The sequence below is a fragment of the Capsella rubella genome, unplaced genomic scaffold (genome assembly GCF_000375325.1).
Source record: "Capsella rubella cultivar Monte Gargano unplaced genomic scaffold, Caprub1_0 scaffold_5, whole genome shotgun sequence".
Classification (NCBI taxonomy): Eukaryota; Viridiplantae; Streptophyta; class Magnoliopsida; order Brassicales; family Brassicaceae; genus Capsella; species Capsella rubella.
Window position 1 is genome coordinate 10,991,792 of NW_006238919.1, and position 10,590 is coordinate 11,002,381.

The following is a 10,590-nucleotide window of genomic DNA, read 5'->3' on the forward strand; positions in this document are numbered from 1 at the left end:
GTGGCTTCAAGTTGAAGAGTTCCTGTGCAAGTATGAATTTATGGATTTTACTGTTCTTAAGCTTTTTACATGAAGGAGAACTTATCAGATAAGATGGTGAACTGTTTTGTTTAATTTACAAAGGAGCAACATTTACAGCAACGTACACGTCTCTAGTTTTATTTTCAAGGACAAAGAGAGGTTATTTACTTTTTCTACTTTTTTTGGGGGGGAATGAGTTAGTTTTGTGCAACCTCTACTTGTTGAAGATGAATGTGTGATCCATTCAGCTGATAGTCCCAATACCAGCTTCCTGTTTCCAATACCTCTTCTTTCATTGCTTCTAAGTTGATGCTTAAACCTAAATCCAACACCAAATAATGCAATCAATCCATACTAGTGTCAAATTAGTTTGGTTTCTTATCTGTTCTAGCTTTTTATAAGATTCACTGACCTGCATTTCCTTGCGTAATCTTCAGTATGTGACCATCCGGTACTTCAAAAACATGGTTTCCCTGCAAAAAGAATATAGATCAATTGGTTTGAAGCAGACACTCTAATCCATGACAAACTTCCGTGCTACTTTACTTTACCTCTACAGTTACATTGCTAGCTTCGAATTCTGCATTTCCGTGCAATATGATTTTACATGTTTCAAGCCGGTTCACATCGTTTCTCCAGTAAACATTTGATTTACTGTTCCAATCGATTCCTCGGTTCACTACCTTGACGTTATGCAGTTTACACTTGCCACACCTACAAATCAAGTTTTATGTGTGAATTCACAAATGCAAACAGATAGACATGTATCTCACAGAGATAATCTAATCTAGTACATGATTCTTTTCTACCTTAATCCGTATTGTAATATTTGTTCACCATGATCATTGATAGTTGTTGAACCCATGGCATTTTCAGCAGTGACGATCAAGCTACCATCAACCTATAGGGAGAGAAGGTGACTTAGAATTTAAGTAACTCAGCGCGATGGAAGCTATGCGAAATCTTGTTGGCAGAATAAAGATATTGAGAACCTGAACATTGTTCCATGACAACTCTGCAATCTCGAGTTGCACTTCTGAGCAACTGGAAATGGACCCTCCCATGAACTGTTACGACGATCAGATAAGATTCATCATAATAAACCATTTGTTAGACTTTCTCAACCAGGAAAAAAAATCAGACTATTGACTTACTTTTTGTCTTGAAACCTCCCAAAGAGGACCGAGAGCAGGATGCAGAAGAATGAGATACGGAGGTGGGGAATCCACATAGTTATCATTAGGTTGAATCTGGAGAAGTAGAATGAATTAGTTAACTCTCAGTTTGAAGTTGTTACTGATAAGATTAACACTGGCATGTAACATATCTTCATGGGTCTGAAATATCAGTAGTAATTAAAACAAGTCATATAAAATATATGTATCTATGAACTTACCATGGGAAGTTTAATATCACATTCTGTAAGGAGCTCATATGCATTGCGTAGTATATCCAACAATGCACCATCTGGAGTCTGTAAAGAAAGAGATCAGTCTCAAAATTAGTTAAACTCTGAATATAATTCAATTGATACCAAAAGAATGCAATGGTATAAGAAATATTACCTGGTGCAAAGCAGCACTTGCGTGTGGTTTCTTCTTCTTAGCTGAAGAGGTGACCTTTCTTCGTTCATTGTAAACAATATACGTATCCAGTTTATCTAGTAAGATAAAATTAAGAGTTAGTGATACCTAAAGACAGATACATTAAACATTGCAAGACAGATACATCGAATAAATTTACCTTCTAGATTGCCCTGGCATCTAGATGGAAACTTATTTAAGAAATTGTCTGCTATGTTTTGCATTGTGCATTCCAGTCGACCACCCAAAACGCTGTCCAGTAAGTAAAGTAATAAAAAAATTGCTAACAATTAAAGAAGAAACTCCTAAAATTTATCTAAAGTAGACATTTCAAACTAAGAGAGTGACTGTTGATTCCATACAGAAAAAAAAAAAAAACAGGAATCAGTATGAATTCCATTTTAGCTATAAGCAGCAGTTACGATTTGACTGAGGCATCTAGATAGAAACAAAGAATCACAATAAGAATTGTGACCTATAACAAGGGAACAGAAGATCAATATTAGGAAATACAAACCTGTGATAGTCTCCATACTGATCAATGTACTCAATTCGCTTCTTTGTATTAAGAACCATATTTGGCAAACTTTTTGCATTACGGCTCGACCCAATTGACTCGGCAGAATGTAAGTCAACATATAGAATGTTTGTATTGGCAGGGAAATCCGCCTGCAAACTTCAGAAGTAAAAAAGAATAATGATTTAATCTTGCAGTCTGAGCTGAAGAATTATATAAGTATTGAAGAATTACACTGATAAAAAGCACTAGAATTTTAACCAGAGAACCAAAAAGAATAACTAACACTATAGACAAATAACAAAAGAGGAGAAAAAAATTCAACACATTTGTCAGCTAGAATAGAGATACTATGAGTCAGTTCTCGAATATATGCACCTTACGCAAGAACAAACTCAATGATAGAAATATCATACCCATTTGAAGAAGGAGACCTGTTGGAGACTCCAAATTTATCAAATTCGGTGTACTCAATGCACGATATACCATATTCCCACTTCCCATCAAAATTCTTCTTCTCCATCAATACATTAATCCCTTCGGTTGCTCCAGCATTTCTTTTACAGGATGCAAACCCAAGTTTCTGGCACATTAAATAAATCATGGTCTGTGGGAATCAATCGTTTGGAAGTCCAGAAAAGATGTTCCTTTTTCTTGAGGTAGAGAGATGAATACATGGTATATGATCTCAACTAGTATGCAAGTATACCTTATTATACCGTAAGCCAATCCCAGCAAGGGCCAAGAGGGTAACATCTGTGGCAGCCACAACATTGCTGCAATATCACAATTATAAACACTAAATCCAGATAGTTCTGAGTTTATTTTAATGAGCAACTTCAAAAGGGTACAAGTAACTAACCTAACTTGCCGAATGGTTGCTCCCTTTCTTCCATGATTAAAAAACCATTTAAAGACACCTTTGTCATAAGCCAATTTCCAAATTGCACCATGACCACCAGGTTTACTAACTGGCACAAAGGGCTTTGATACTATCCATTGACCATCTTCAGCACTGACAGCTGGGACGAGAGGCTAGAGATCAAAAACCACATACCATTGATTATGAGTATTAATACTCAATATGAAGTTGTTAAATTAAAAGGTAAAAGAAATCAGAAGAAAATGTATGTCTCCGATACCTGTTCAAAGAGACGGAAACTTGATTCACCTCTTCCAAACCATTTGAGCCGTTTACAAAGCGAAGTTACATGCTCATGGTTGTTCTTTGCAGCACTTGTCATAATGGCAACAGGTGTGACACATTGCTTTCCATAAAGCTTGAAGTAAAGGAACTCTCTAGCCTAGCAATTAACAAAAAAGATTCATAACATGACTAATGCACAAAACAACAAACAGTTGTTCATACCTCACATTTTCCCTTTCGTTCTTTCAAACACAGAGACACAAAGAGTCACTCTAGTAATTAGTGAATATGTACCTGAAGATCTCTAATAAGTCCCTCCAACAAAGTTCGTCCACAATGGGCAAGCATTGCTGCAGGAAGGCATTCTCCTGTTTCTGTATCAACCAACCCTAATCTGTCTGCTGCACCTCCTAAGGGATATATTTCACCTAAGTCTGGCAATCCCTAATATTAACAACAACTTATCATCTAGAAACCATACACAACAAATTCCGTAAAAGTTCAAAAGCAATAACACATTAGTAACCTCAATTCCCCATAGAGCCGCCTGCGAGGCATACTCCTTCCTCTGAGTGAGGTCAAGGACACTTGGAGTATGCATTTCTAAGTACTGGCAACCCAAGGATTCTTCAACAAGATGTGACCGGTTAGCATTACGCCTCTTGGTTGATTGGTGAAGAAGCTCTAGAACCATAACCTGATATCTGACACACAATCATGAATGTCTCAGCAGTGAATATATCCCAAGGCATCCTCGTAAGATTTCATCTAATTCCTGTACTAAACCAAGTTAAGAATTGGTACCCGATAATTCCTCCAATGCAGTCGTAGAACTGTTCAATTTCATCCAGAAACCTCAAGAACTTTCTAAAGCGAGCAATCTCCTCTGCATCTAAAACTGTACCCATCTCTCGTCTACCTTTATAGCCGCTACTATTAACATCAAATCGCTCAATCATCTCAACCAACGCGTAAAGTGCGTTCTTCACCGAACTTCTCACTGTATACTCCTCTTCTTCTTCAAATGCTTCCCCATAATTCATACATAGCGCGTGTTCCTGCCCCGCCGCGATCACACACTTAACGAGAAACATGTCTTTCGAATTCAAACCAAGTGAACCTAAAACCTTAGCTAAACCGCCTCGATTCTCGCTGAAGAATCGACGAACTCTGGAATCAGCGTCGATAACCGCGTCCTTCCGCCGTAAGTCCTTGGAAACGTCTAGTTTCGCTAGGAGAGACTTGAGCCGATCGATTTCGGATAAGAAATCGTCGGATTCGGGAGGAGTCGGAGTGGAATACTCAACAGGCACGGTGGACACGTGTCTCACCTGGTGGTTATTACATTGCTGCTCGCTCTGCGGAAACTTCGAGAACAATGAAGAAGAAGGGAGAAAGAGCAGAGGCTTTCTGAAATGCAGAGAGGTGAAAGAAGAAGGAGACGTAGAAGTAGCGCGGAAGTGGAAGAGAGAGACGTGATTCTGGTAAATAGGAGAAGCTTGAGGATTAGCCATGGCGGGTGAGATGGTTACAGAAGGAGGAGGAGGAGAAGGGAGGGGTTTTGAAGAGAACCCCAAGGAGGGATAAGGAGATATACTCCAAGCATATACCCAGATTGCTTCTTTTACTGTACGATTGCTTCTTTTATTTTTTTTTGGGCTTCGTTTGCTTTTCTTTTTTTGTGGAAAATAAAAATTATATAATCCAACCAGCTTCGAAGGATTTGATTGTGTAGATGATGTGTGATTGTCGTGTGTTTGTAATCTGTAATCTGACGGCTTAGACGACACCGTTTTGGATTACACCGATGGGCCATCTTCATTTGTTCATGTCGACTGCTCCCAACATTTTTCATGTTCTTTTTTTTTTTTTTTTTGTCATCTATGTTCTTTTTTTTTTTTTTTTTTTGTCATCCATGTTCTTTTTTTTTCTTTCATTTTTAACATATTTTATGACTCTCAAAGTAGTCAGTAATTCAGTATTGTTATGACGTTTTCGGGTGTGTTATCGCTTGTCAGTATAATTGCTACCATTTTCATAAAGAATTGCCAAATCAAAGCACATTTGTCAATATTATGTTCTTACAAGTGTGCATATGAAGTTATGTTTGATCATTAGTTACGATATCTCTTTCATGTGGTTTAGTATTATTAACTACGATACCTTTGCATGTGGTATATAGGAGATGGAGTGTTAATATGTGTCAAATAATCAGCAAATAAATCGATTATTCAATTGTGCATTGATTTCGATTCTGAATAATGCAATCATGGAGTATCAAATTGAGAGAACCATCTTCAACTAAATTATTTGATCGAGCAAACCTTGTGAAATAGACTTTGATCGGTTTGCTCTAAAGATACTTCAGAAACTGATGATTAAACAATTAAAAGAACATAGTAACTAATTACAAACACCATCAACATTATGCACACCAAAAAAGGGGTCTTACCGTGATCTCGCATATGTTCTGTTTACGACATATAACAGCAAATGGATCCACTGGATTCTTTAAGCCGTTATATAAACTAAGTTCCATAGATTTATATATATATATATATATAGATGAAAGCAGCCTAAAGAGAAGCAAGGAGCTTCAAAAGAGACTCAAAAAAACCTCACACAATCGTCATATTAATACTTACAGATTTGTTGTGAAGCAAAGTAGTACTAGTCTCTTCACGCAGTTGACAGCACTTCCAGTTCTGCCCACCAGAGAGCTGAAAGTTTTGGAATCGCATCGTCTGGTGATAATCCTGTGATCTCCCGTAATCTCCCTGTCACTTCCTTCATTGTCGGTCTCTGTTTCGGGTCTGCCCTTATGCAGCTTTTGATCACTTCGCCTATATTCTCAATCTTCTCATCAAAACTCTCCAATGTTGGATCCGCCATCTCCCTTAAAGTCTTTCCTCTCAAGAAATCAGCCAAACCAGTATCTATTGAGTCGCCTTTCCTAACTGACTCTGGGAGTTTTCCAGTCATCAATTCGAACAACAGCAACCCAAAGCTGTGAACATTGTCTTCTTGTGTCGTTTCTGAAATGTTTGTATCTATGAGTGCATTGGTGCTGCTCTCTGTCTCTGATGGGCCTTTTAGGTACCCGAAATTGAAATCTGCAATTTTGACTGCGTAGTCCTCTGTCAGTTGAACTGATGACGAGAGAAGACTGCTGTGGACTACAGGTGGTTTGAGCCCGTGCATATGGTCAAGACAATATGCTATGCCCATTGCTATTCTTAGCCGCATTACCCAGTCCAAGTGCTCTGACTCTTTATCTGCAACAAAGTCATATTGTTTCCCATTTTTAAACTGACAACTTACAGTGTAACGACTCATATGACTAAGGAGCTTTTTCACTTACAGTGTAGATGTTCAAAAACTGATCCGTTTGATGCATATTCAAAGACCAAGATCCTAGTGAAAGGTGCATCTTCTTCACAGTAACCAAGAAGGTTGACAAAATTCTTGTGGTTTATCTTGGATAACATTTCGATCTGAAATGATCCAAAACATAAACGATAAGGCAAATATGAACCAAAATCCATTTAAATATAAGGGAACTGGCTGACTGGAAATACCTTCTTTCTGAACTGCATTTCGATGTTATTAGTCCATTCTTTGGCAGACGCGGTAGCAACAGAAGCCACAGCTATTTCCACCCCACTAGATAGTGTCCCTTTGAACAAAGTGCCAATGGGACAAGACCCAATGACATTACTGAATTCTTCACAGGCAGCTTCAATCTCAGATCTTTTGAGTTTGGGGACACCTGAGTAACCAAATGGCACACATCATTAATATGGAAACCAAAAGAAAATGGACAAGCACGTCAATTAAACCTCAAACTTCCAGAAATAAAAATGACACTTAGTAAGACACTAAGACTGTAAGAGCGAGTAGAAAGGCAATTACCAGTTATGAACACTTTCTGAAGCTGTCCACTAAGACCTGTACGCCAAGGATTCACAGATTTCCCAGCCTTACTCTTGAAAAAGAAGACACCAGTTGCTAAAAGGAGGATAAACACAGCACCGCCTAAGCAGCCAGCCACTATAGGAACCGTGTTGTTTGAAGAATTTTTGGAGCTTCCTCTTAGGATAGGAAAATTCAAATGGGGCACAAGAGGAGGTGGAGCAGAAACATGTAGTGCAGGAGAACTTTTTGGCGGTGGAGGCAACGTTGAGGCTTTAGTAGCTTTAGTTCTCGGAGAAGATGACGGAGATGTAGCTCTTGCCACAGGGCGGTTCTTGTAGCTATTCAAATGGGTGTACGGGTTACGAAAACGGCCAAGTAATTTCCTGTGAAAACCAACTGCTCTCCTACAAAAAGGTCAAAAGGCAAAATGATATTTGAGTACACAGGAGAGCAAACAGATACATGTTTCTAATTCAAATGGAATAAACGAGTGTGCCAGAGCACAGTCAAAGTAAAATCAGCAAGTCTTAGTATAAAAATGCGTAAAACACAGTGTCGGTCTTCATGTAGTACTACTCAAGAAATAGTATTAGTTCACTCAAAAGAAAAAAACTAAAAAGTAAGCATGGTGTTAAAAAAAGTCATAGATCTACAAAAACCAGCTACATTGATGTTGATGTTCAACCAAAATTCATGTTCAAATCATGTTCGCAAAAACTATTCATTCTACATTGAACAATCAACTTAATAGTGGCTAAAACACTAGATCTTACATAGCAAGCTCAGAAACCTAATCTGCACAAGTATAAAAACACCTCATGTAAAGCGCAAGCATCAAGTTATAAATCTAAAAATCATCAACGAAGAGGTCTTATCCAAAAATACTTAAAACTTACTAAATCAATCCAGCTGCGTTAACAAACTAAAAAAAAAAAAAAAAAAAAAAATCACAGAACAAAAAAATCGAAAGCTGCTGATACTTACAAATCCTCGGCATCTCCATCTGACAACAGATCTTTCGTCACAAAATCCAGATAACCCACACCTGAAAAGCCAAAATCGAAACAGCAATCATCAGCAACTTGCTTCTATTTACCGGCGGCAATCAAAAGAAAAAGTGAGAGAGAATCAAAAACTAGTAAATATACCATGAGATGTCAACGAAAAGCAAGAACCGAAGCTCAAAATCACCAGAAGAAACAGGAGAGTACGATTTGGAAGAGTTAATCGAACAAATTTCCAGTTATCACTCATTGTGAGAAGACGACAAGTGGAAGCAGGAAGCTAATCAACGACACCGGAAGCTGGAAATACCAAAGGCTCGATTTGAATCTGATACGGCTAGATTGGAAGATGAAGAACAAAAAGAAATCAAAAAGTTAAGCTAAAAGAAGAAGAAGAAGGAAGAGAGAGAGAGGTTTAGAGTTTTGAGTTCGCATGGCGGAGGAGACGATTAGAAAGAAGAACATGACTTTTCAACTTTAGAGTTTTTTTTTAATTTTAAAGCGCGTGTCCCCGTGGTTTGGCCCCGATAATAAATTAAAAAGTATACAGAGACTCTCAGAGAGAGTAGTAAATTTAAATAAATAAAAGGCAATAACTTCTTCTTGTTGACAAAATAAATAATTAAACAATAACGTACATTTATTTTCTTTTATGAGAATTGAACGTATAATAATATTCAACTGTATAAATAAGGAAGAAGAAGAGAGTAACACAGTTTTAGCATAACATGTAGAAAAGATAGAAGAAATCTAAAACCAATGGACGTGAAGATGCCAGAGTTCAAAAAAGGTATCCAAAAGAAAGAGGCCAAAGCCACCGGTCACCACCACCGTCGATAAAGACTTGTTTTGATGTTAGCAGCCCTTTTCTGTGGAATATGGTTTATAGTAAAAAACATAAAACAATGGTGGTGGTGGGAGGATATATACGCCACGTGGATTTATTTTGTTGTAATCATGTGTTGGATAGTGGAATGATTGAAGTTGAATGATTGTGTTTTTTTTTTTCTGTTATTGTTATTATCAATTTATCATTACGGGATTAAGAAAATTATAATGATAATTTTTTTTCTTTTTTTTTTTCTTCTGATGACTGATTCAACGTGGAGGTTTTTTTCTTTTTTTTGGTATTATGTTGGCTTAGCTGTTGTTAAAATTCATTCGTTTTCAATCCAACTCTTTGCCATGTGGTCATGGTCATGGATGTAATGGGTGTGTATCGCGTACGCCCCAATTTTATTTTTGCTGGCGCTAAATTCGTTTATATATTCTCAGATTTTTTAGGGTATGGAGAAGTGTTCCATAATTGTTGTTATTGACACACCGCCCACGTTTTGTGGTGTTTATCCCATTCAAAGAGACACAAAGAAGTGTTCCATAATCAATCTATCTCTATTCTTCCACGATCTCTTGTCGATCATATATATATAAAGTACCCATATTGCAGCTACTACCTGATTTTATTGTTTACGGGCCTAATGCTAATGAGCAGAAGATGAAATGTTCTTGATTCAACATTAACATAACCATACATATATGTTCCGATGAGATCAATCCAAACACACATGTTCCGACAAACACTCAAAATTCATTTTGGAAATTTGGAACTTTTGAGTCTAATCATAATGTCCAAGTCCGACCATACCTTTTGATATGATCTACATCCATTCTTCAGCTTAATATATGCATTTTCTTTGGTAATCAAGTTAGACACACAATTAATCCATCAGAAAATTTTCAAATCAATAAAAAATAGTTAACTCATGAATAAAAAGTTCGACATAATGTTTTTTGTTGTTGTTGTTGTTAAATAAGAGCTTCATTATTGGTTGAATGGATCCGAAGAAATTAAATGGTTGACTAGTATGTATGTAACGGTCTCGCCGTAATCTGAAAGCCATCGAGTTTTTGATTGGAGGATGAAGCAAAAAGAGCAAATCAAATACTATTATAGAATTTTACAAAATTCACCGCCATGTCTACGCGTACGTAATCTAACTTCATCTTTACGTAAGTTTATGCCTTCTCTGTTTTGGTCACCTTTATACTTATTAGTATTATAGTCGTCACTTTGTTTTTTGGTCTTGCAAGTGCATATGCATGCACTTTCATGGGAAACTTTGCTTGAAGTAATTGACAGTCAGATAGTGCTGCGGCATATATATAATATAGTACTTACAAACTAAATTTTGATGGGCGTTAGAGTATTAAAAATATATAATGGGAAACCTTAAAGATCAATGCATTGATTATATTTGTCATTGACTTATTAAATGGAACAAACAAACCATGCATATGGCAGCTGTCTGTGTGTGTAAAGAGGTTTCAGAACGATCGTATATAATACTATTATCATATAATATTATTGTACATTAGGACTTTAATTAGGACCATATATAATTA

The 10,590-nt window shown here is 37.0% G+C and overlaps 2 protein-coding genes across 2 annotated transcripts; both read right to left on the reverse strand.

The window, feature by feature from the left end:
- Nucleotides 1–25: 25 nt before the first annotated feature.
- LOC17886144 (UTP--glucose-1-phosphate uridylyltransferase 3, chloroplastic) lies at nt 26–4,962 on the reverse strand. The gene is made up of 17 exons (XM_006292369.2): nt 4,073–4,962; nt 3,795–3,972; nt 3,563–3,712; nt 3,264–3,425; nt 2,984–3,156; nt 2,831–2,897; nt 2,538–2,704; nt 2,122–2,280; nt 1,765–1,856; nt 1,587–1,681; nt 1,418–1,495; nt 1,176–1,271; nt 1,014–1,088; nt 831–922; nt 573–735; nt 434–494; nt 26–340 (listed from the first exon to the last, which is right to left on the reverse strand). Exons 1-17 carry the CDS (start codon nt 4,780–4,782, stop codon nt 219–221), a joined length of 2,640 nt encoding a protein of 879 aa, XP_006292431.1. The 5' UTR covers nt 4,783–4,962; the 3' UTR covers nt 26–218.
- A 666-nt stretch (nt 4,963–5,628) lies between these two features.
- On the reverse strand, nt 5,629–8,718 carry LOC17885773 (probable inactive receptor-like protein kinase At3g56050). Its single transcript, XM_006292509.2, has 6 exons — nt 8,332–8,718; nt 8,168–8,228; nt 7,181–7,587; nt 6,847–7,037; nt 6,630–6,762; nt 5,629–6,543 (listed from the first exon to the last, which is right to left on the reverse strand). The coding sequence occupies exons 1-6, from the start codon at nt 8,435–8,437 to the stop codon at nt 5,948–5,950; spliced, it is 1,494 nt and encodes a 497-aa protein (XP_006292571.1). The 5' UTR covers nt 8,438–8,718; the 3' UTR covers nt 5,629–5,947.
- Nucleotides 8,719–10,590: the final 1,872 nt, after the last annotated feature.

What these genes read in the sequence shown, in the direction of transcription:
- LOC17886144 (XM_006292369.2), bottom strand. Translation starts at nt 4,782, where the DNA reads ATGGCTAATCCTCAAGCTTCTCCTATTTACCAGAATCACGTCTCTCTC. An exon ending in GACTTATTAGAGATCTTCAG is followed by an intron (nt 3,426 to 3,562) that starts GTACATATTCAC and finishes GTTAATTGCTAG; the next exon opens with GCTAGAGAGTTCCTTTACTT. An exon ending in AGGTCTCCTTCTTCAAATGG is followed by an intron (nt 2,281 to 2,537) that starts GTATGATATTTC and finishes TTACTTCTGAAG; the next exon opens with TTTGCAGGCGGATTTCCCTG.
- LOC17885773 (XM_006292509.2), bottom strand. Translation starts at nt 8,437, where the DNA reads ATGAGTGATAACTGGAAATTTGTTCGATTAACTCTTCCAAATCGTACT. An exon ending in CTTTTCGTTGACATCTCATG is followed by an intron (nt 8,229 to 8,331) that starts GTATATTTACTA and finishes TTGGCTTTTCAG; the next exon opens with GTGTGGGTTATCTGGATTTT. An exon ending in AGTTTTTGAACATCTACACT is followed by an intron (nt 6,544 to 6,629) that starts GTAAGTGAAAAA and finishes ACTTTGTTGCAG; the next exon opens with ATAAAGAGTCAGAGCACTTG.